At 50.8% G+C, this 24815-nt stretch overlaps 3 protein-coding genes across 4 annotated transcripts; 1 reads left to right on the top strand and 2 right to left on the bottom strand.

The window, feature by feature from the left end:
- Positions 1-641: 641 nt before the first annotated feature.
- LOC128274807 (serine-rich adhesin for platelets) lies at positions 642-7861 on the bottom strand. Its single transcript, XM_053013119.1, has 5 exons — positions 7674-7861; positions 7506-7603; positions 7116-7390; positions 5397-6983; positions 642-2835 (listed from the first exon to the last, which is right to left on the bottom strand). The coding sequence occupies exons 1-5, from the start codon at positions 7674-7676 to the stop codon at positions 800-802; spliced, it is 3999 nt and encodes a 1332-aa protein (XP_052869079.1). The 5' UTR covers positions 7677-7861; the 3' UTR covers positions 642-799.
- A 1703-nt stretch (positions 7862-9564) lies between these two features.
- Positions 9565-18399, top strand: LOC128275440 (dnaJ homolog subfamily C member 7). 2 transcript variants are annotated; one of them, XM_053013936.1, is made up of 4 exons: positions 9565-9843; positions 16276-16526; positions 16604-17653; positions 17722-18399. In XM_053013936.1, exons 1-4 carry the CDS (start codon positions 9659-9661, stop codon positions 17838-17840), a joined length of 1605 nt encoding a protein of 534 aa, XP_052869896.1. In that variant the 5' UTR covers positions 9565-9658; the 3' UTR covers positions 17841-18399. The 2 variants fall into 2 exon arrangements, with proteins under 2 accessions (XP_052869896.1, XP_052869897.1); XM_053013937.1 differs by lacking the exon at positions 9565-9843 and adding an exon at positions 15711-15953.
- Positions 18400-19566: 1167 nt separating this feature from the next.
- On the bottom strand, positions 19567-21417 carry LOC128271239 (uncharacterized). Its single transcript, XM_053008683.1, has 7 exons — positions 21392-21417; positions 21170-21314; positions 20509-21100; positions 20274-20452; positions 20020-20185; positions 19852-19952; positions 19567-19680 (listed from the first exon to the last, which is right to left on the bottom strand). The coding sequence occupies exons 1-7, from the start codon at positions 21415-21417 to the stop codon at positions 19567-19569; spliced, it is 1323 nt and encodes a 440-aa protein (XP_052864643.1).
- Between the last annotated feature and the right edge of the window lie 3398 nt (positions 21418-24815).

Below are 24815 nucleotides of genomic sequence, written 5' to 3'. Positions count from 1 at the left end.
TATTTGTATTATCTCTTATATTCTCTACAAAAATCCCCGTTTGTAGCAGATGATAAACCCATGTAAAACTATCCATCATAAAAAGCATGTTTTTAACACAAATCATTATATTTCCAATTAACGCCAATGTGACCCTCAAAAAGTATCTCTTATGCGCTATGAAATCGCGTAAAACCTATGCTTCTACCTGTCGGCGCCAAGCTCTCTAACGTGATAATTTCTGTCTACACAATATACGTTATTCCTAAGCGATGATTAATCAACATATGAACCTGTTAGCTAAAAACAATAGGTGCTAAATCGTGTTCTAAAAAACCGCAGCTCTCTAAGTATTCTCAAGGACAAAGAAAAACGGGTCTCTCGGTGCTCGCGTTTCGGTATTCGTATCGCGTGATCCGTCGTGGGTCACACTGTTTTGGCCTATTTACTTTATTTTCTGTCCTCGTTTGCCCCCCCTCCGTCCTGCGTTACAATCGCGCCTTGATTTCCACGCATTAACGCCATTTGGGAGTGTTTTTCCTGAATTTAAAATAAATGCTAAACCACACTCGAAGATGTTAATCGCAGAAGTAGAGACCCCTATTCCTACGCCGCGAGAAAAGTCTTTTGATTATTATTTACACACGAGCTGTCCCGCTTCTTGCTGGCCTCCCGATTCACTCTGCACACCCTATAAACAAAATTAACCAACAACTGAATCGAGGATGTGGTGGCGTGGCTTTTAGGCGCGGAACTCCTCCATCATCTTATCCTCGTCATCCGAGAGCATCATCCCGTCATCCAGCGGCGTGGCGTGGTGCTACCACTTGCGAGCACCGACGCCACCGCGGCCACGACTAGTTTGCAACCATGGAGCACCGGTCCCCGGTGGCCCGCGATAGTTGCCGCGGTTGTCGTCCCCATTGCGACCCCTGTCGCCGGCTCGATTACCGTTGCCCGCGTTACGGGTGTTCCAGTTTCCGCCAGGACCACCACCACGGTGGCCACCGTAGCCACCGCCCCTCGGTGGATGGTTGCCACCGCTACCGCCAAACGAACGGTTGTTGCTAATCCACGGTGGTGGAATTCCACCTCGGAAGTTGCCGTCCCCGCCGCCACGGCGGCCGCCAGCCTCGAGCAGGGCGATGTCGGGCGGTGGCGAGTTGAACGTGGCCGCTCCGGGAAACATACCCGGCGGGGGCACGTTCGGTGGAATGTTTAGAGGAAGGTTGAGAATGTTGGGACTATTGCCACCAGCGCCACCAGCGGCACCTCCAGTGGCCCCGGAGGAACCCACGACCATCGGAGGCATGCCGGGTGGTGGCTGATTGAGCGCGGAGAAAATACCCGGTGGGAGACTCGTCCGGGGGCCACCAACAACGGCCGCTCCCGGTGGTCCGGGCAATTGCCAAGGAGCCGGACCACCGGCGGCAAATGGTGGCGGGAAGCCGCCGGGACCGAAACCGGCCGCCGGAGGCAGATCGGTGGGAAAGAACGGTGAATTGAATGCGGCCGACTCGTGCGGTGGAGTGGACCTCGCGTCCGGCCACGGCATGCTGGTAAAATCGTTAACCGAGTCCGGATTGCCCGTCACGTCCTCGAGCGGAATGTGCACCGGGTCGGCCGTCTGGTAGGTGTCGATCGGATCCGCCTCGAACGGTGAGTCCGGAATCATACTTTTGTTAAAGTACAACGCCTGCAGGACAATCCGCTCGCGCTGATGCTGTATGTTCCGCTCCAGACTCTGGCTACCGTCCGGCGACGGAGGCACGTTGTCCACCACCAGCAGTGCCCTCCAGGGGGTGCGCTCGGTCATGTTGTCCTCCGAGCCGACCTTGCGCGCCATTCTGAAATTTTGCCGCTCGTCGACACGCTCCAGCTGTTTCATGTCCGTGAACGATTTGGTCACGTTGCACCGCTCCGTTACGTCCAGCTCGAAGTAGCGAATCTCCTCAAGGTCATCGGCCGCTCGCCAGCGTAGCTGCTTCTTCGGACCCTTCCGCCGATGGATCACCAGCACACCGGGCGGCCCATCCGGACCACAGCCCGGCCCTGGGGGCTTCTTCAGCTTGTCCGCGTTCTCCTCCGTCGAGCCATCATCATCCGGCTCCCGGTTCCCGGTCTCTGACCCTTCTTCGTCCGCCTCTTCGGCGGCCATCTTCATCTCCACGTCGGTCATCATCGCGTCTACGAGAGCGTTCTGCTCAGTCTTCGTCGTCTCTTCGGCCTCTCCGCTGGTCTCCGAATCTTTCTTCACCGACCCTTTCAGAGTCTCCTTTCCCCCTTCACCCATCTCATCGTCTTCATCATCATCCTTTAGTGTCATTTTCATACGTTTCGACTTCGGGATGATCATCTGCTCCTCTTCCTCGTTGTCCTCGTCCTCATCGACCTCCATCGCGTTCGATTCCGCCGTCACATCGGCGGAAGCAACGCCACTGGCCACCGCCGCCGTTACTTCCTCAGAATCCTGCTCCTGCTTTAGGTCGCCATCTTTGGGCGACGTTTCCTCGTCCTCGGCGAGCGTGTCACGGTAGAAAGACATCGGGGCCACGATCGGCGGGGGAATTGCTTTGGGCGCGGGGCTCGTTGGAGCTACTGGGGCCACCTCCGGTTTAGGCTCGCTAACTATCGCTGGCGCCGTTGCGGTTGTTGGACTTTCGGGTGCTACGGTCGTCTTCGTCGGGGAGCTGTCGCACGGTTTCCCGCTTTCGCTAGCTTTGCCAACGGGGACGACGACCGGGGTGCTGCTTCCAGTGCTTTCCGATCCACTCGTTCTTCGTTTGCGCTTCTTAACGTCCTTCCGCAGAGTCGCCGACAGGGCATCCATGAACATATCCGACTCGACTAGTGCATCTGGAGAGAGAATTGGGAATAAAACAGAACGAAATGAGGAACTGTGGTCAGTAAAATTGAAACACGTTGACAATTTGGCTGGGTAAAGAGGTTTATTTTGTATATATTAGCATGTGGAATGGTAAAACGAAGAACCGTGACTCGGGCGTGCTTCTTGTTGAGGATCAGCCGGTGCCGGTGGTGCCGTGTGTGTCTTCGCTAACCTGAAACAGCGCTTTTGATCATTCGAATTCCTCCCGCTTCTTGTCGGAACCGACGACAGTTTATCACGTTCTTATCTTGGTATAAAGGCCAGAAATTAACACCACTTACGGCAACGACATTTTTTCTAACAAACGCTTCACACCTTCATTACATCTGACAATTGCAAAACCCATCGAGGGGTACTTGAGCAAAGATTGCTTTGATCCAATATTTCATCAACGTGCTTCTCTGCTTCCGGAGAACGCAATTCCGGTATAACTCCCGGACGAATCTAAAAAAAAAAATTTACGCGCGGAAACTATTGAAGCATGCGCCATGAAGCAATTGTAACCTGTTACACATTGTGTGACCTTCGCTTGGCTCGTTTCTGCCAACCGCCAATCAAAAGATGTCTTCTGCGACGAAACGCCGTATCAATAAAATGTGCGCTTGTCATGCGATGTCCGATTAACAACCGATGACGAAATTCAAAGCTGACTCATGCAATCGCGCTCGCGCGGCTCATCCAAGCGGAGGGGCGGCGGCGGATAAAAATCTAGAGGCCAACCAAGAACCGATCCTCACGATGCGGAGGAGCCGGCAATCAGGGGCTGCGCGCATCTCTGAACGTAAACAAAGCCGAATGCAATGCCTACCATGTTGTCGGCCTACGTCAACGTGCACGAAACTGAGCACGCGCGCAGCGCGGTGATCCACCAAAACAAGGAAACACCAACATACGTGACGTCATAGAGTGCGTATCATTTTGACCTACATTTTTTTGATAGTTTGGTGGCTCAAGCAAGTATAAAGTATCGTTTCAACGGAGTACTACCGTCCAGTAGAACAGTAGATCGCTGCGGAAACCAAACGCCCTCTCGGCGGTGCAAGAAACACAAACGAATTTATTAATAACCTGGCGGTACCCGTGACCAAACGGCGCCACTAAGACACGGCGGTGTGTTCAACAGCCTTTTATATTGCCCCAAATGGATCATTACGCACGCTACTTTTTGTTTCTTTGGGTTGCATTAAGAACGAGGTTCGGTGGTTCGCGTTGAATTGGTCGTCGCTAATATGTTTATGTAATAAGATCCTTTGGTGGAATTTATTTTGCTCACTTTCGCTCGTTACGTGCATACAATAATTATTAGGTATTAATGGAGATCTTTTATAAATGCGATAAAATTAGCGCTCATCTTACGCTGGTGGTAAGAGATCGCTAGTACATGATTATATTTTTACATTAAACTATCGTACGCCAAAAATATGCCATTCACTAGGAGCGACGCTGTCTGTAGTATCGAGAGCGAGAGAAAGGATTTGTTTTAGAAGCACACATAAAGTTGCCAACCTGTGATGGACGGAATGCGCATCGAGCGCGCCCTCCATTGCGGCACGCATTACAAAAACAAGGTGCAATTAGATAAACAAACCACACAATGGGAAAGAAGCCAGCCCAGATAGAGCTCGAACACGGCTTTCCGCGCTCGCTTTCTCCACAATTCGGTTCGGTATAATCGAAAACAATTTGTTCATTTCGAAACATACCGACACAGAGAGAGATGGCCAAATTAATGGTTTTGCTCACTCGAGTGGCGAGTGGCATTTGTAAAACGGAAAAACATTTATAAATCCGCGACGCCACACACTACAACAGTAGACTATATAACACGGGAAGACAGATGTGGTTTAGTTGTTTCGGTTTGGCCAATCCAATGGCGGCACAGCTGGGCGGGCCGCCAATCCAATGGCGGGCATCGCAGGAGAGGAATGAAGGGACATGTGAGAATTAATAAACGGTGACGGACAAACAAAACTCAATTGAATACACCTGTGGTTCTCGTGGGGTCCTCTGTTTCTTATACAATCGGGCGAGCGACGTCATGGATAGGCGCGAGGCCAGGCGAAGCGGTTCGTGTGTGACCGGAGGACCGTGTTGCAGGGTTTGGGAATAAGGAACTACGGAAGGATTTCTAAGGTTGTCGATAGTGTGCCGATTAGCCAGTTCTAAACACAAACCCAACGTTGTTGGCCATCCTGCGACCAACGCCCCTCCGGTTCTGGACTGTCGACGGGCCCCATGCCCCATTTAATATCAACTCACTCGCATAGGGGTACTCAAAGACACATAAAAACAATCGGACGCGAGAGAGGTGTGTGCAACGTGGACCACGAGAGCACCTCCCTGGAGCTTCCCCGGAGGTCTCCTAGAAGCCACACAGCGGCACCGACCGACCAGAAGCACCCACCAGCACCCAAGCAGCCTTCGAACGGTGGCCAGATGGCGGGACACAGCTGTTGGGAGCGCGCTGGAAAGAGATAATGAGGAAAAGACCACACCCGGTTAAGCGAGATAGATTGGGAACGCAACTTACGCTGTCGTTTTGGGGCCGCTATCAGCTTGATGGCGCCAGGCCTATCGACGGGATCCTCCCGGATTCTTTTCTCCATCGAACCGCCGTTGGACGACGACGATGGCGATGAGGATGGTGGCGGTGAGAGACGCTTCGCAGTATTCGTTGCTCCGGCCGACCCCGCACCTACCGTAGCGGCGGCGGCGCTGGGGGACGACGTCGAAGTGGACGGTTTCTTCAGACCCTTCCGAGATGGCGGTGGAGGCGCTTCCTCGATGAGGCCGTGCGAACGAAACTGGGAATTGTACGTCTTAACGGTTTTGGGTCGATTTTCGGGGTTGCGAACCTCGATCGAAATGGAGGCAGCCTTCTTGTGGCCGCCGGGAACGTTTGAGGCGCCAGAACCCGACTTGGCGCCAGCACCACCACTGGCGCTGCCCGACTCTGACCCACTATCGTTCACGTCGTCTTTTGAGCTCTTGCGTGACAATTTTGCCACTTTGCTGCTGCTGCTGCTCGGCGAAAGCGATTGCCCCTTGGAATCTTTATTGTCCCTACCGCTTGTACCGCCGGAGTGGCTCGATCTGTCCTTGTGATCTCTGTGTTTATCACTACCGCCGCTGCTCTTAGAGCCGCTGCTACTACTTGACTTAGAAGAGGAAGAGGACGAGCTTTTGTGCTTGCTACTACTACTACTACTACCACCATGGCGATCTCTTTCCTTGTCCCGACTAGAGCTTGAGCTCCCGCTCCTGCTGCTGCTGCTACCAGATTTGTGCTTACTGCTGCTACTGTTGTGGTTGCCCGTTGAACCACTGGAACCGGAGTTCTTCGAAGAAGAGGATCGCCCACTGCTTCCGCTGCTGCTTCCTTTCCGTTCCTTCTCTCGATCCCGACTATGGTGGCGATCTTTTGACGACGCAGAAGAGATCGATCCACTCCGTTCTTTGCCCTCTCTAGCATGTTCGTGGTGCTCGTGTTTCTTCAGTTGCTTGGCCTCCGGGACGGTGTCGTCGGAGTGGTGCTTCTCCGACTCTATGTTGACCACCACCTCTTCTTCATCGTCCTCATCCTGATCGTCTTCATCCTCAGTTCCGTTCCCATGGATCGTTCCGTCGGTGCCCTGCTTCAACTTCTTGCTGCCCGGTGACACAACCTTCGCCACCACCTGCTTTCCGTTCTTGGTCGTTATCTTCAGCACCAGCGAAGTTTTCTTGTGTGGCTCTTGCTCGACCAGTGCCCGAAATGTTTTCTTGGCCGAATCGATATCATCCTCCCGTTTGCGTACTTTCATCGACCGTTCTTTCTCGTCGTCTTCCGCTAGATTAGCGACGGAACCACCCTCGGCAGATCCATTGTACATGTGAGTTCCGTCTCTGCCGGTTGTCTCTGATCCGGTGACTCTATTGTTAGCTTCTCCGAAAGCAGCAGTGCTGCCGGCAGCGATCGCTGGTACGTTGGTGTGTTGTGTAACCGTTACTCCTCCCGCAGTGATCGCGGCCGCATCAGATGTGGCAGTAGCAAGTGGAACCATCGGTGACGAATGTTTTGGCGCTTTCACAATAAACAGCCACTGTTCGACCAGTTTTGAGGCCAACACACGCACCCCTACAACGCCAGGGAAATGGAAAGGAAACAAGAATTTGTACGAATAGCTACGGATGCTTCTTACCGCTACCGCTCAGATCGACGGAGTGTTGTGTCTAATGCGGAACACTTGCCAGGTCGAATAGTACTTACTTTCATGCGCACTGTCGGTGGACAGGGATTTGACGAGCCGGGGTGTGCTATTGATTTTCAACCGTTCCACATCCACCGGACAGCAGAGCAGCAGTTCCAGCAGCTCCTGTATGAGTGGCCAGTTTTTTGAGCCAATCCCATCGACCAACCACATGTGCACCAGTGACCAGCCGCCGGTTTGCATGAACTGGCCCAGCAGGTCCGTCTCTGTACACTTCAATATTTGGATGTATATACACTTGGAGACCAACTTTTTTGAAAATTTGGCCATCAGGCTATCAAGGGATGAAACCGAAAAGATGAAAACAGGTATTTATAAGAAATGGCCTACTACAATTTACTGAAGCGAACACAGTCACACTGCGGTTAATGATGGAGTTTGTTACTCACTTGGCCAACCGCTTTACTTCCGCTGCCGCGAGAATTCCTCCATTCGGGGCCAAAAGTACGCTCAGGCATACCAGAAGTTTCATAGGATCGATTCGCGGCTGGAGAGAAACGTTCAATGAAAAATGAATACTTTCACTCGGGCCATCTAATTAATTGTTACTTTCTTACCATTTTGACACATTTAATTCAGCGGTACGTTGCTAAGCAATGGGCAACTGGTTAGACAGTTGGCTTTGCAGATTGAACTCCCTGTTCTACTTTACAACCGGTGCAAGTTTTTGTGTTCTTCCCACTACGGGATGTAAATTTGCCACGTTTCTTAAGATACTTGCGACGGGTACCTCTCTCGTCACAACGCGCAGTTCACATCGTCGTTCACAAAACGCCCCTACATATGGATCAGTGTGCTGTAATAAGCAAAGTACTGTTTTAGAACACTGTAACACTCGCTTGAAATCACTTCTTTGTCAATTCGGTTATTTCTCGTTCTTCGTGCCGTCATTCATTTATCACTTCTGTACTGGCCGCATTCGCAGGTAAAAGAGTCGTCCGGTTTTTTTTTGCTAGCTCGACTCTGAAGCGGCCGATTTCGATCGATTGAAAAGCTCACAGCCCGCAACGACGACATAGGAGCCGCCGCCTAGCGACGACCAACTGGTAACTCACGAACTCGAGCGTTCCCAAAGGGAGCGCACGGTGACAGCAGCTCGCGAAAGCTCACTCTTCATCGGCGCTGAAGTGGGTGCTACCGATTGGGGCCAACACACTCATCGATTAACAAAGCTGATGCGTCATTTTCTCACCGACCTCCTCGACCACATTTGCTACAATTTCGAAATGTCCTCAATCTACAACTTTCACTTCGTAACTGAATGGGGGCTGCTGGTTTCTGATTGTCGCCACAAACGCTCTCAGTTCACTATTTATGACGGAAAATACGGGCCGTGGGCCATCGGAACTTTCTTTAATATAATTTACCAATCAGTGCATAATAGGTTGTACGCACTTAATACATATTCAGTTCATTTAAAGCCTTTCGAATCTACCGTCATCGACCGCGATCAAACGTTGTGGATAGGACGACGACGACAAATGGAAACCACTTTATGACGGTAATATATTTTTAATCGATTTTTTTTCTCTATTTAATAAATATGCTTCGGAAGGGAAAATGTACGCTGATAATTACTGTGTGGGAAATATATATCTGCAGTCACGACGTTGCTGGAAGAATCAACCAGAACACAACCAACAGGGCGCTGTGAGGTTATCTCCCTTTTTTCCTCGTCACGTTGGCAAGATGGCGGACCAATCCAAGTGACTCGGATATGGTAAATGGCTGAAAAAATGTTACTGCCTAGGCGACCACGTTCCGTTCTCTCCCACTGGGACCGCGTGTACAAATGTGGACTAATAGTACCCCCAAAAGGATACGGAGATGTTCTTCAAACACTCTTTTTCTAAAAATGGACGAATTTGCTGCCTCGGTACAGATCAAATGAAGCGGAAGAACCAGAAATCACCGAAGAAACGAAACACGTCGTAACTCACCGAGAAACCGAATTTGAAAGAAAAAAAACTCACCGATCGTTGCACCTAAATTTGATCCTTCGAACCTAACTTTGATACTGCGAACCTGAGGACGAAACTGACCAAGTGACCCGGTTCACGAACCGGTTTTGTACCGATTGAATCCTCCGTTTATAGTCCAACATCTCTCACTTCAGCCCTTGGGCAGGTACAATTTTCAATAAACTAGAGGTAACCTCCTTGATTCAGCGTATAGAAATACGGGTAACAATGCCAGAGGTACGTCAATCGAACATTCTCGATGCTTGTGAGCTCATCTTACAGGAATTAGGTTGAAATCGAACTTTAACGAGTGTTTAACGAGTGTTTAACGAACAATTGCATGGAAATTGTCAACGATCTGTCAATTTGTCTGTAACATCTGTCAATTACGGCGAAGAATTACCCTGCGTTCGTGCGCCGCCACTGAGTTTTTCCTCATCTGGTGTTTTGGTGTTTTTGGTCTGGTGGGAAAATTCGATAGCGATAGGGAAAATTCGAAGTTTTTCATTCGACCCGGCTGGATACTATTTCCGCGATTAGTGACCTGTTTCGCGCTCGGTGGCGGCAGCTCAAAAGGGACCATGTCGGACGTCGTGATCGATTTGGTTAACAACGATTCCGAAACGGACGACGTTATAATGATCGATGATCAGCCGGAAGCTAGTGACTCGAAGGAGGATTTGCGGCCAGCAGAGTATCACGAGGAGGATAATTCCGAGACGAACGAGGTGTTGGACGTAGAGTTCGTAGAAATCAGCAACCAAACGTGAGTAGAAGATCCCGTGTCCGCTCAGTTACAATGTGACGACCAGGCAGACGAAATCATGGTTATGTTTGGGGCCACAAAGGACGAACTGGTCTTCAATGAAAAATGTGGCCCAACTTCGACGGGCTTGGAAAGTTTCAAGGCTTCAAAAGCTGCAATTAAATTTGGCTCTGAGCAACAGAATAACGGAGTGGAAGAGTCAGCTTTGGGCATTCTAAGCTGCATAGACTAAAGTTCTCGCGTGTGGTTTATCTTTCGGCCTGTGGTCTGTGGTGGAAACCTTGTGGTTAACACCGGATGATGCAGCAAACCTTGCGGAACGTGATAAAACAATCACTTATCGTCGCTTCTTGATAGCAAAAACTGTTTGCATTCACTTCCGAATTGGACCAGAAAGCATTTCAGGAGGGAGAAAACATTTTATTGAACAAAAATAGCAAAGCAACAGTGAATCATAGATCGTAGATCGCCAGACAGATCCTCGATCGCGAACAAAAGGCAACAAATGGTTCAATTTCATGTAAATTCAAATCTGTGGCTGCTTCGAGCACCGCCGCCTCCTTAGATGTGTACCGGTACGTGGAGGAGCAATTGTGCACGATTGTCAAAATACTGGCCACATATGGAGCAGCAATGGTCGGCGGCGCTTCGCATCATCCGTTCGATCTCACTAGGGTCCACTTCCTCTCCCGTATCCGTATCCGTATCCGTATAAATACAACCAAACTCTGCGTCTTCCTTTGTCCCGACCTGGCACCGATGATCCGCTCTATCTTCCTCCCACGTTTGGTCCTCTGGTTTGACAGAGAGCCTGTGATGGCTGTTGTCGGTGCTGCTGCTAATGGTCGTTGGAATCTGATCGTTCAGTAGCATTTCGGCCAGCCTCTCGGAGGCGTTTGTCGCCGTTTCTTGTTTAATGTTCTCGCGATCGATCGTTTTACCATCACCTCCCGGTGCCTGGTCCTCTCCTGTGGTGGTGGTCAGTCTTTCCGGCGACGACGGGCTGGCAGCAAATGCTTCCTTCAGGAAGTTGACCTCCCGTTCAAGCTGCCGTCGTGTTAGTCTTTGGCTCCGCAACGGAGATGGGTGCAGCCGGGTCACTGACTTCACCGGGCGCCGCCGTTTGCCATTACGTCGTTCGCCACAGTGCCCTGGCTGGTCAGCTGCGCTTTCATGTTTCAAGTTTGTGGGCCCAATATCGGCACTGGCACTGAAGATGAGGCTGGTTTCGGCGCACGCTGAGGTCACATCGTCCTTCGTCATGTCGTCGTTGGTCACCACATACTCCGAAGCTGATGAACCGATGTTTGACGCAACCTTCTTGTTCCGGGTCCCAATACTTGGTTTAGCACCGCCCCGACCACGTTTGCTGCCGGCTTCACTCTGCGTGGCCGCTTGTCTGACCTTTTGTGAATGTATCATCCGTGGCCCAGTCCTGCTGACCGACGTCGCCGGCTTCGCCTTCAGCACCCGTTTCCGGTTGGCGGATTTCTGGCGGGGAGATTCTACTACATCACGATAGTTATTGTTCAATGTCGGTGGCCCACCAACATCTGTGGCCGCCGCTGAGGTCCCGTGAGCGAGCACCACCTCACTGAGCAGATTGATGCCACTGTCGTCCAGCATCATCACGTTCGGTTGTCGGCGACCGGCAGCAGCCTTCCCCGCCGCGGTCGCCGGTTCCAGATCGGCGAGCAGCTCGAACGGAGAGACAAACTTTGGCGAGGCGATCAGTTTCCCGACGGTTCCGCCATAGTCCACAAACAACTCGTTCGGGGTTTTCAGCGTCCCGTCAGTGTTTTCCAGTGACATGAACGAATTGTTGCAGCTGGCCGTGGTCGTATCCGATCGGTCCTGTTCGCGATCATCGTCCCCATCGTCGTCGTAATCATAGTCATCGTCCTCCTCGCCGCCGTCGTCGTCGTCATCAGCTGCGGATCTCGGTTCGGGCCCGGTGCCAACGGCCGGTTTCTTGCGCCGCCCGTTTTGCAATCGCTCCAGTTCGTGCGGTTTCAACTTCCGGCGACGTTTGTACTTCCGCGGGAACGTTGGCGTTTTACGCTTCATGGCCGTGGTCTGGTCGCTGTGCTCGATCAGGTGCTGCACGAATTCGTCGGCCGCACCAAACAGCACACTGCACACGGGACAAAAGTAGGGCAGCTTGTCCGCGGTCCGCTTCGGGTCGACCTGCGAGTGATGGGCACGGATGTGCTCGCGGAGCACCACGCGCTGGTTGAAGGCTTTCGGACACACCGAACAACCGTACGGCTTTTCGCCCGTGTGTATCCGTTCGTGCTTCCGCAGCGTTCCGCCGTCCGCAAACGCCTTCCAGCAGTACCGACATCCGTACGGTCGTTCGCCCGTGTGAATGCGAATGTGTATCTGCTGCGAGGAGCGAGAACCGAACGTTTTGCCGCACGTGTGGCACGGGAACTTGTTCGCCTTCGTGTGCGAGTGCCGATGGTTCATGAGGGTGCGCCCGTCCGGGAAGTCTTCGCCGCACACCTCACACCGGACCGTCTTGTTGCGGTGCGAGTCCATGTGGCGCTTGAGGCGCGCCTTGTGGTGGAACGTCTTATCGCACATCGCGCAGCAGTGCGCCTTGACGCGCGAATGGTCCCAGGCGTGCTTCATGAGCGTGGTCGAGTTCTTGCACTGCTTGCCACACGCCACACAGGACGTACTGGTGAGCTGGTGCCGATGGTGCTCCTGCAAGTGGCCCCGAATGCTGTGCTCGTTCGGAAACGATTCCCCACACAGCTGGCACTTGTGCTGGTGCTGGCGCTGCGGCTCGAGCGACGACACCGCATTCGGGGACCCCTCCAGCTCCATCCATTCGGTGTCGCCACGCTCCTCACCGTCCGACGATAGGTCCCCGCCGTTCAGTTCCTGCTTGACCACCGTTCCGTGCACCTGCTGAATGTGGCCTTGCAGGTGATCCGCCTGGGAAAATATCAGCCCGCAAATATCACAGCTATACTGAACTCCCAGCACCAACTCGCAGTAACTCGCCCCGGGATCGCCACCGGGATCGCCAACCGGCGGCTGATGGGTCGCGATCGGTGGCCTACGCTTCGCTCTCGCTGCTCGTGGATAAAACCCGGTGCCGGTGCCGATTGGGGAAATGGTGTGCCGTTGCCGCATATGGCCCTGCAGCAGTGTGTGGTTCCAGAATGTTTCCCCACAAACGTCGCACTCGATCTTCGAATCTCCGCCGTGGACCCGTGAGTGCGAGGCCAGTGCTTTTTCCCGCGCAAACCCCATGCCGCACTGCTGGCAGACACAGGGTTTGCGCGGGTCCGTCACCGGGAATCGGACCGCCGTCGGCAACACCTCATTGACTCCGTCAGTCGGTGAGCTGGGTTCTTGTTTTATCCGGTTGCTGGCGGGCGGCGCTGTGCGATTTGCGGATCGTCCAGCCTTCGAGGAATGGTGTCGGTTACGGACGTTGCTGCCAGTACCGGAACTGGAAGCAACGACGCCGGACGCCGGCGGCAACAGGGTGAAGGGTGATGAAGGAACTGAATACAGCAGTGAATTGGGCGCATTTCCTATGGCACTGTTAGTGGTGGCTGGGAGTTCCTGGCCACTGTAGGAGGTCGGTGTCGATATTAGCTGCAACGGTGGCTGCGAATTGTAGCTCACGCCAGCAGCCGTCTCGCCAAACATCATGTCCTCTTCGTCGCTAGAATTGCGCGTACGCTGGTGATGGCCACCTTGGCTTTGCATCGGTGGTGTGTCATCTGTGAATAAACACACGCAAGGGGTTTGCATTTCGCGGCTGACAATATCGGATCGCCCAGGTACTTACACTCGGATCCTTGCTCGCCGATAAAGGGCGGGTCGTCGTGATCGTCCGTCGAGAAGGCGTGCTGCTGAAGGTGGTTCAACAGATCGGTGCGCCGCTGGTAATGCGTATGGCACAGCTTACACGCGAAATACCGGGAAGTCGAGTGTCCCATCATGTGCGTGTTCAGGTTGGCCTTTTTGCGAAAGCGCCGACTGCAGAAATCGCACGGAAAGGGGCGCGAAAGAGTGTACTCGTCTTGATCGAGGGGCACGGGTATTTCGTCCTCCACCGTCGCCGCACCGATCACCGTGGTGGAACCGAGCTGATCGACCGTCACCTGGACGCACTCTTGGTCGCCCTGCGACTGCACCCAGTCGTCCGTGATCACTTCCTCGGTCACTTCACACTCCATATATTGCTGCTGCTGCTGTTCGCACTCGGCCAAGGGCTCGGGAACCAGTTCGTCCGTCAGCGACTCCCCTTGTTCGGAGCCCATGTTCTCGGTGTTCATGTAGATCAGATTTTCCGGTGGCACTTGGTCGATGTTTTGTATCGCGCTCTCGTCCACCAGATACCGCTTGCCGTCGTGGATCTGTAGCAATATCGGTTCACTCATGATAGTGGCGGTGGCCTGCGGATCGATCTGGTGCTGATGGTAAGCACCACGACCAGTAGAGATGATTTTTAGCTGGCTGACGCTCACCGGAACAGAGGAAGCCGCCTGACTGCCCACTTGCCTCAATATAAACTTCTGATCCATTATGGCGGACACTCTGGGAATACTATGGAGAGCGAAAGTAAATCAGTCGAAAAGAATTTGATAAATTTGCGGCGTTCGATCTGACAGTTCGTTCGTCGCGTTCAGGACTTGTCAAATCTTGTCTCGGGCTACTGCGTTGCTCCTCACGCACACACACATTCACTCAGCGGGTGAATTCCATCATGGTGGAAAAGGAAGAGCGAACTCACGAACAGAGGCAGCAAAATGCTAGGTTATGGCGAACAAAATTGAGGTTATTCAATAATTTTGAACCATCAAAACAAAGTTGCCATTGCAGCAACAATCAGCTGACGCGCGCGCGCCGATGAACACAAACGCCAACCAGAGCAACTTTCACCCAAAATGCAACCACACAGGGCCGAATTTGATAAATTTAGCACGCTCAGCATATTCCGAGCGCCATCTTCGAAAAAAGAAATCCCCGTTTTTACGCCGCTGCACGGTGGGGCAATTGTTTCCTATACTGTTCATCTCGCGGCTCTACTTGACCTACAAACGCTGCTGGGAAGCGCACATTAAAATAAGAAGCTTACTTCTGGCTATCTGGAACGCGTTGCGCCGATATTCACGAATTGTCGTCCATACACTTTATGGGTGGCCGTTTTGGCCCTGTTGAAACCATATTTACTGCGGCGCGAAGGGGAAGGTTATTTTTGCAACACAGCACACTGTGCAATTGTTGGCACACACTGCTGCGGATACGGCGTTACAAGAAAGGATTAATAATAATGTTTCGAATAGCTGCAACTTTGTGAATGATTGAATTGTGTAGCAAAATTTGCTCGACCAAAATGGAAGAACGTCAAATCTTCGTGTTGGCCGAGACTCTTTTGTGGCGAGCGATGTTCGCAGTTTCTCGCACTGACAATCGTGCTGCTCGCTCACTCTGCCGTTGAACAGAGCGGACCGTTTTGACGTTTCACTCGCACGTAGTTGGCGCAGATTTTGTTACTTAGTGGCTGAGTTTGACAGCCAGTTTGAAAAAATAAAGCACGTGCCTTTGACAGATGAACGTGTTACACCACCGTTGGGCACAACCGAATGTCATTTTATTGAACAATGATTTAACAAAATTAATGTATTTTAGATTCCCGACGAGAGAAATCCCTCGAAATGGCTGAAATATGTTGGAACAAACAATAGATAACGGACGGGTTTCGAATATACAGCAGCGATACGCGATTTTTAACTCTTACGCCATTCATTGAAGGTGTAGTTCACGAGAGCGCCTTTCCCGGAATTGACGATATTACTGCGTTCAGAAAGGTCACTCAGTTCTAGTGCGCCTTGGTAGTTGGTGTGGTCCCCGTCCGTTGTTTGGTCGGAATTTCCGTGGGGTGAGAAATTGGTTGCTATTGGAATTGATTTCCTTGGCCGCGGAACACCGGGAAACGGACAGGTGTTGTTTGGCAGAGCAAAGCAACCAGCATCCCACCCGTGCGAACGACCTCGGAACCTCTCCGCCGGAACTGCGATCGTGCTGCGTGTTGTGATAGCAAAAAAGAACTTGTCATCCACCATGGACGTAGCCATCGAAAGGTAACGTAATGCAATGCGAATGTTGCATTTTGTGTTGATTTTTCTCGAAATGGAAAAAGCTTTCAAAGTGACCGGAACTTATAGGTGTCCGCTGATAGAGAGAGAGCCCCGCGTCACGTCAGAGCCAATTTTCTTTGCTTTCGTTTTGCAATGTGAATATTTATAAACACCTTTGCTACTTTGCGTGTCCCTCCTCTTCCCCTTGCCGTCGCCCTCGACTCGTATGGCCCATTTGGCCTATTCGAGATATTCTGCACCGTTCCCTAGCGTGGTCTCGTAACTTTTATGTGTTTTTTTTTTCTATTGTTTCTCTTCTATACAGTCTCGCAGAGGAAAAGAAAAATTCTGGCAATGATGAGTACAAAGCGAAGCGGTACGATTCCGCCCTTCGTTTCTACTCCGAAGCCATCAACATCAGTCCGGAAACGGCGGCGTACTATGGCAACCGATCCGCCTGCCACATGATGCTGGGAGACTACCGATCCGCACTGAACGACGTCAAGACGGCCATCGCCATCGATGACAAGTACGCGAAGGGATACATTCGAATGGCCAAGTGTTCGCTGATGCTCGGTAAGTCTTGTCGGGGACAGCGCTCTGAGGGGGACCCCGTTTTTTGATGGTCAATCTCCTGCTCCTGTTGTCTCTAGGTGACGTAATCGGTACGGATCAGGCGATCAGGAAGTTTCTCAGCTTGGACCCATCGAACACGTCACTGCGCGATGAAATCGTCAACCTGAAGCAGTTGCGCGATCTGAACGAGAAAGCGACCGCCTGCTACGATAGGCGCGACTACCGGACATGTTTGTACCACTGTGACAATGCGCTCAAGATTGCACCCGGGAGCATACCGAACAAGCTGCTGAAAGCCGAGTGCCTGGCGCTGCTGGAACGGTTCGGGGAGGCCGGCGACATTGCGATCACGATCATGCAATCGCACAGCACAAACGCGGACGCGATCTACGTGCGGGGCTTAACGTTATACTACAGTGACAATCTGGAGAAAGGATTGCTGCACTTTGAGCGCGCCCTAATGATGGATCCGGATCACAAGAAGGCCAAAGCGATGCGCGTGAAGGCTAAGCAGCTGAAGGAAAAGAAAGAGTCGGGCAACGAGCTGTTCAAGACGGGCAAGTACCGCGAAGCGCTGGCCGTGTACAGCGAGGCTCTAGCACTGGACCAGCAGAACAAAGACATCAACAGCAAGCTGTACTACAACCGGGCGCTGGTGAACTCCAAGCTCGGCAACTTACGGGACGCGATATCTGACTGCTCCAATGCGCTGACACTGAACGAAAAGTACATGAAGGCACTGCTGCAACGGGCCAAGCTGTACTACAACATGGAAAACTTCGAGGACGCGGTCAAGGACTACGAGAAGGCGCTCAAGAACGATCGTACGATGGAGATCCGGAACCTGCTGAAGGATGCCAAACTGCAGCTGAAGAAATCGAAGCGTAAGGACTACTACAAAATACTGGGCGTCAACAAGCAGGCTTCGGATGACGAAATCAAGAAGGCATACCGGAAGCGGGCCCTGGTCCATCACCCGGACCGGCACGCGAACGCGAGCGAAGACGAAAAGAAAGAACAGGAACGCAAATTCAAAGAACTCGGCGAGGCGTACACGGTGTTATCGGATCCAGTGAAAAAGTCACGCTACGACAACGGCCAGGATTTAGAAGAAATGAGCCAGGGAGGTAAGTGTGTCCACCACGGCCCAATCGGCCCTGATCGCGCGTGTCTAATGTCCACTTTTTTTTTGCAGCTGACATTGACCCGCAACAAATCTACCGGCAGTTCTTCCCGAGCGATTTCGGCTTCGGCGGTTTCCCCGGTGGAGGATCGTGTGGCAACAGTTCCAATTTTACGTTCCACTTCGGTTAGAGCACACCCTCACGGTTCGATAGCGCTTAAGCAAAACAAAACAATTAAAGCCACCATCAAGGATCTGCGCATCAATCTGCACACTTATTCTGCGTTCCTCCGTGTACTGTAACGCGGACCCGTTTCTGTTTCTATGGAATGGTGGTTTGGTGGCTTTTTATAACCGGTTCTTTTGCGGCACACAACATCACGACGCCAGCCACCGTGCAGGTTTTTTTTTCGGAAGTTTACGAAGCTTTTTGAAGATTCTTTTACTCAAGAGCGTCCTGTAGTTTTCCCGTGCGAATGGTCTCTCTCAGTGATAAGTAGAAGGACGGAATAGTAACTACCGATTGCACATGGTCCCCTGTTCTCCATATTGGATGTTTTTGTGTCCCCAAAACTCTAGCGCCGGAGCCATTGAGCATATTTTTCCCTGCTGCTGCGCACCGAACGGAGAGTTGGAACGGTGTTTGGGTGGATGTGTAAACCGGAGTGCACCAAGTGCATCGCTGCAACGCTTCGTCGCTATTCATCCGACAAAGGAACGTGACCGACGACTCGAGAGTTCACCACATCCCCCTCCGGAGCGTTGTGTGCAATGTGATGTTTTTATTAATGGCATAACAGTTTGTTCGATCACGCGGACTAATCATGATTAATCGGATACGCATAAACGGAAAAACAAACCACGTAGACAAATAGAGTAACACATGGCGGATGAATAATAATAATCGCCCGGAACAGTAAACTTAAAACTACAGCAACAGTAAATAATGGGAAAGAATAAAGGAATGTCACTATGGCCATTCACAAACTTGCCACACTCTGTTTATCGTATCAATGAATGCTCCCCGCTTTTGTGTTACCATTGAGAAAGGCAGTCCCAAATGTGCCGAAGATCGTTACGTACCTCGAAACCGAATCGAAAAGCAGTTTCCCTTAAAATTGCGTTTCTTTTATTACTTCTACACCGCACGTGCACGCGGCCGTACTACTCACAGGCACAGCCATGGGGTCGTGGACACGTTGCGTCTAGGTTTTCGAGTGCATATTGCTTGTTTTTTTTTTTTTTTTTATAGAAGAACGGACCGGGCCGTATTTATGCATATTGCTTGTTATTGTGTGTAAGATGATATCGTTTAACTACGCTTTTATGCAATTATTACAGCTTTGCAAGTAGAGGGGGAACGTGTCCTATGTTGGTCCCCTGTTTATAAAACGCGTTTAAACATTCGCACAAGAGAAAAATGCTTTAGTTCGGCTGCTTGTGTTAAAATGTCAACAACTTTCCGGTTTGTTGCAATCGATATCGCGGAGAACGAGTTTCTAGAAACAAACAAACAATAGATTAAACTATGCAACATTATTTGCAAAAATTCTACCTTGATTTAGCTAAAGTAAAAGATTCAACGACAAATTCCGTTCGCAGGATTTTCCGTCGAGTTCGATTGCTTCGATCGCATCCGTCTTAGAAACGGGCCACGTTGCCTAGCTTACAGCTTGCGCCTATCACACACTAACTAGCTACACACTAGTGAATTGATTCTTAACGTTAACAAGAAATACTGTCCTTATTCGTGTTGTTGGTTCCATTAATGTGATTTAAATGCTACATTTCACACGCCTTGCACAGGTTTACGCCTCTATTGCTACTGGTCGTTGTTGCTTCTCTATAGTCTAACATTTACTTTCGTGTCGTAGAAAATCGGTGTCGTAGTGAAAACAATTTGGTTAGTAAAAGTGATTAACAGTTAACTAGCCAGCGCGCTTGGGTGCGTCCGGGCTCATTTGTGGCAGTTTGTATCACTGTAGATCCTCTGGCCCCTGGTGCGGGATCGACAGCTATAACCATTCGTAGCTGCAGAGAAACGGAAGGAAGAAACGGCTTTTTCGTCAATGATTTCATTGAATCACGCTCGAGACCTCTACTTACTTAGCACGCTGTCCGCAGAAGCGAATGGCCCAAAAGGGGAAAACGGGAATATATTAGCAACTGTTGGAGCTATTGCAACAACCGGACTGTGCCTACCTTTCGATGATTGTATTGATTGTAGCGATTATGCGACTTTCTCACAGCCTCAATCACAGCCTCCTTAACTTTACCGACGTCCATATGGTCCTCCCAGGCCGCTGGAAAACGCGGAACACAAAAAGCATACAGATCAACCGAGCGTGGCGTTCGGCTCGGATGCCTTACCCGCCATACAGTCAGTAAACAGGGCCAGCGTTTTCAGCGATCGCTTGTTGTACTTTGGCGAGATGCCATCGTAATTGTAGTGAATCAGCAACCGATCCGCGAACAATTGTTGATATGTTTCACTGAGCGAGGTATGCGGTGTTTTAAGCTGTCTGAGTAAAATTATCTGCAAGGACACATGGCGCATGGCGGTTATTGGCTTCTGTTGAAACAAGGCTTCTGTTGAAGTCAAAAAAACACGGAAGGACACTAACGTAACGTTCGCGGGCAAAATCGCACGTTCTGACCAATCGCTCCAGTCGGTCTAACTGTTCGACCGTTTCGACCGGGAACCGTATACCTTCGAGACAGTTCTGCGGTTCATCGTCGTCGGTTGGAAGAGCTCTCGTCTCGGACAGTGGAATGGTGTCTACTTCTTCGCTGGTAGTGTTTGCTGAAAACGTTTTATATTCACAAAGACCCATCGTCGGGAGGGGACGCTCTACTTACTGTCCGTTTCGTCATTGACCAACACTATTGGTGGGACAGGGGACAGTCTACTGCTACAATTGCTTCCACCGGTGTCCGGGGGTTTACGTCCGTGGTCCAACCGTCGGTCTTCTGGCTCGTCCTTCGCTACTGTCGCTGGATGGTCCTTGCTATCACCATTAACACGGTCAGTAATTTCATTCCGATCCGTACTAGGTGCAGTTCCAAGCATTCCCCCTTCTTGCCGCTGCTCCGTTTCTATGACCGTGCGACTGTCAGAACTGCTGGAACCGCTTGCTTCACAGATGGTCGCCAATGGCACCGTGTGCCGTACCACGATTTCACTGTCCTCAGCACAACGCTCTTCCACCACAGCCGGTGCGCTCGTGTCCTGCTCTTTGGTACCATCAGCGACATCGACTGGCGATTTTGGGTCAGTGGCGGCCGGCTGATTCTGACGCCCACTGCCAAACAGAAATCGTTGTTTGTGGAGGCGATTGAATCGATAGATTTCGTTGCTGCGCAGGCACTTGGCTCGGAAGAGCAAGAATTCGTCCAGCTTCAGTGCACAGTCTTCGCAGATTGGCGAAGGATAGTCGTAATCTTTCGATAGCTGTGGAAAATAGGGTGGAAAAGTATAAGCTTTTGCATCTTGATGGCCAGACGGAACGGCCAGATTCACCATAATCGCAGTGCATTCGAAAATTTTCTCCACCAGCGTGTCGGTGGCTTCCTTGCTGCTGTCCGACTGGAAGATCGAATGCACGATGGCTTTATCCGAGAGACATAGTCGGCACTTGCTTTCCAGGTTCGGGATCAGGTGTTTCCTGTGACGTAAAGGATGTTCGCACACGTGCCATTCCGGGGCTGGCAAGGCTACCACCGCGTGTTGTCCCATACTCACTTGAATATGCTCCGTAGCTTGGCCATACGGAATCGGCGAGCAGTAGGGCGAGCAAATGGGGAGAAAAACAGCTAACGGAAAGAACTTTCGGGAGCAAAATTGTGTCGGAAACAGAATAAAATGCCAGCTGATGGTGCTTTTGGTGGTGAATGGGTGGTGGGACGGTTAAACGGAACGATGGAAAGCCAAAACAACAGAACCTGGAAAACGGTCCGCTCGGGCAGCCATACGTCTCACAACACACAAATCCTGTCCCCGAGAGTGACAGGAAGTTTAGGTTGAAGGATTAGGATTTTTTTATTATCACGCCTGTTCTCTGTTGTCGATTCTTTCTCTCTCTCTCTCTCTTTTTCTCTCGAAATTCATGAATTTTACTCATTTTCATTTCGACAGGAAAACACGCGGAAATTTTGACAACTTGGTCGAAAAAGGGGAAAGCTTTGTTTTCATTTCGGCGAGCTTTCACGAAAATTTCGGATGAGCTTTCTCGGCGAGGAGGACTATACACTTCGATCCATCAGTTTAGGGGCAGCACACGCTGGGTAATTTAGGCCGCCACGCGGGACAGCATTCGTCATGGTAACTCTGCACCTTGGCTGGAATGTTAAGGAAACGCTTCATCGTAAACCGTACCGCCGGGTCGCGCCGCAGGTTCAACGGTATCCTGCTGCGCTTGGCATAGATGGGGAATTTCTTCGGCTCGACTCTATTCGTCCCGGCTCTTCCGCAGCGGAAGGCATCCACTTCGCAGTGCCAGTTGCGAGCGTAGGTCCAGTCCAACAGTAGGCCAATATCGGGCTCCCCGGCATGCTAAGATGAGTGCGACCGAGTGTCCGCCCAGCAAGGACGCGTTTGTGTTAATTATCACGCAGAGATGTTTGCTATTTGCCTTACCATTTCGTACGAAGGACGGAAGGGTTGCCTCAAGAGCGTGTCCCTATGGGCGATTAGGGTGTCCCTTGGTTTAACGAGGTATGCTTTGGACCACTCGAAGCGCACGGTAGGTGGCGGTGCGCCGCCACGTCTGAGGCACCCTTTTGCCGTCATTTTCCACACTCCAGCCGAAACGAAATGCTCCACTTCCGCCAAATGCACCAAAGTAAATGTTTGCAGCGGATCAGCTACTGGTGATGATGGCTACTAGGATCCTGAGAAATAAGAAGTCCTTTTTTGATGCGAGTGCGTTATTGCGAGTCTCTCAGTTTTTTCCTCTCTTTTTCGATAACCTTTAAATTATTGTTTTAACTTTTACAGTAAGAGAGAGAGTATTTTTGTCGTTGGCTTGTGCCAACTCAGGTTTGCATGAAATGTTATCAGAAAAATAAATAACTGCTACGGGACTCTTGAACGTTATCCATCCAGTGGATTGTAGTATCATCGTCCCACAGCTTCACGAATGACCTTCGCAAAACGAATATAGTGATGATTAAAATCGCTCGCTCAGCTGGACGTCGTCGTGTCGATGGTTTCTCATTACGTAGTCCACCAATCCTTTCTGGGGCGTGCACTAGCTGCGCCGGTCGGAACCACCACCGGTAATAGACTAACTAATTCAATTTCGTTGCCGTTTCGTTGGTGTTTGCGAAAACGCTCGTCTGGTCCCGTTATTACTTCCGCTATGGTGGCCGAAGAGTTACTCGTGAAGCTACATAACACTTTCGGTGTGACCTACCGAGATCCTAGCGAATCGCACCTGGATGGAAGCGATTGACGCAGAAATTGACACTTTCGCACAAAACACAACCACAACTCTAATCGAATAATATCGTCCACCCGTTGGTTACGAGATATCATTTCCCCTTGTGGCATCCATCTTCGCTCCGAAAGCGCTGCCTTCCGGTGTCGGCTCAAGTTGACGTCCTCTGTTGGCGTCTAATTAAAAGTTTCCCACAGATTGAAACAGTTATTTTAGTTATTTATTTTATTTTAAATTTTGTCAATTTGCACTATGGCAACAGAGCAGGTTTTCATTTATTTTCCCGCAACTGCACCACGCTGCGGTGGTCTGCTTTCCATTCAGATAATGGACCAAGCGGGCAGACGAAAATAGCCTTCGGTTCCCAGCGCCATCCGTGATCGTGACCACAACGTTTTGCGGTGCGGTGGGTTCAAGCGGATTACTGTCAATTTTTCCAGCCGGGAAACGCGAACGAGTGCCGAAAAGTGGAAAATTTCCACATAAATTTACCCAATGAGGAGAAAAATGTATTTACTGTTTAATGATAATTAATTTCTACATCCTTCCTTTGGTTTGCTGATTATTTTTCAGATTATTTTTCAGATGACTTTATCAACGAACGCCGCAAAATGTTTGCACAATTGAGTGTACCAAGATATGCCATTTACGCGAGACGGCAGATTAGTTGGAAGTGTCGGCGGTGCGGGAGAAAACTCAAACAGAAAGTCGCCTTTCATCGTGCTCGCTCCTTGCCGGAGGCGGCTTCATCCGATTATGGCATACTCCCAATGGCAGCGCGTCGGTTTGGCAGATTGCGTTCTCATTGTTTATCTCTCACATCTTCCTTCTTCCGGCGTAGACCAGCTGAATAATAATAACCGCTCAACGGATCGAAACCCAGCATAGAGAAACTGCTCCGGACCGCCCCTATATAGCGTGCGCTATCAATGAGTCGAGCACGTCGTGTCTAGTTGTGCCTCGTAGTTCCCCCAGGCATCCAGCAACGAGATGAAATTGGCAAATTGGTCAAACAATCACCCAGCCCTTACGGAAGCGTCCGAGTTAATTTCGAATGACTTCGTTTCATTACGATCAATCTGAGCTCAATCTAGCGGATCCCCGGATCGGATCGAGAGGATCCCGTGCTCCGGTGGTGACGTAGTGGTGACGCTATTGGAGCCTCAGGACAAATTATATGAAAAAATCTCAAACGTTGTATGCCTGGTTTCAGTGCTCTTGATACTAAAATATGCTCCACTAGAGTCTGTCACATCAGTGCATCGGTCAGGTGCATCGAATTTGACATTCGTAGTGGTCGAATTGCGCTATGCACACAGGGCTTTGAAATTGATTGCGAACCACTTAATACCACCCGGTACACCGTGGCAATATATTGGCCCGCGGGATATTTAACTCCCGCAAAGCCAGCTTGTGTGGCGGGATTGACCTATGTTTGCGTCCCTGGGTATGTGGAACTTTTGCGGGTAAATAGGTTTCCGGTTGTGTATGTGTACGGACGTATTTGCTTATGCTTCCCTACTTGAGACCTCGCTTGTTGACCTACTATTGATGCGTTTCATTCGTTTACTTTTTACCGAAATTGATATTTCTCTACGCGGCGGCGCGATTACAGCCATTTTATCGCGCGCACTTCGCACCGCTGCTTGGGATTAAATGGATCGTTTCTGTTTTTTTTGTTTTAGTGAATCGGAATTGACCTTCACCAAAAAAAGGGTTTTTGATTTC

Source organism: Anopheles cruzii, chromosome 3 (assembly GCF_943734635.1).
Source record: "Anopheles cruzii chromosome 3, idAnoCruzAS_RS32_06, whole genome shotgun sequence".
Classification (NCBI taxonomy): domain Eukaryota; kingdom Metazoa; phylum Arthropoda; class Insecta; order Diptera; family Culicidae; genus Anopheles; species Anopheles cruzii.
The sequence above is the reverse complement of the archived record's forward strand: the minus strand, read 5'-3'. Positions and strand labels throughout refer to the sequence as shown.

Bases quoted from the DNA above. Each gene is read 5' to 3' on its own strand.
- LOC128274807 (XM_053013119.1), bottom strand. The intron at 7,391-7,505 runs GTGAGTAACAAA...ATCCCTTGATAG, and splicing joins GAAGTAAAGCGGTTGGCCAA to CCTGATGGCCAAATTTTCAA. The intron at 6,984-7,115 runs GTAAGTACTATT...CTGGCGTTGTAG, and splicing joins CACCGACAGTGCGCATGAAA to GGGTGCGTGTGTTGGCCTCA.
- LOC128275440 (XM_053013936.1), top strand. From the start codon at position 9,659: ATGTCGGACGTCGTGATCGATTTGGTTAACAACGATTCCGAAACGGAC. The intron at 9,844-16,275 runs GTGAGTAGAAGA...TCTTCTATACAG, and splicing joins GTAGAAATCAGCAACCAAAC to TCTCGCAGAGGAAAAGAAAA. The intron at 17,654-17,721 runs GTAAGTGTGTCC...TTTTTTTTGCAG, and splicing joins AGAAGAAATGAGCCAGGGAG to CTGACATTGACCCGCAACAA.
- LOC128271239 (XM_053008683.1), bottom strand. From the start codon at position 21,417: ATGGCCAAGCTACGGAGCATATTCAA. The intron at 20,453-20,508 runs GTAAGTAGAGCG...AAACGTTTTCAG, and splicing joins GGTCAATGACGAAACGGACA to CAAACACTACCAGCGAAGAA. The intron at 19,953-20,019 runs GTAAGGCATCCG...CGCGTTTTCCAG, and splicing joins GTTTACTGACTGTATGGCGG to CGGCCTGGGAGGACCATATG.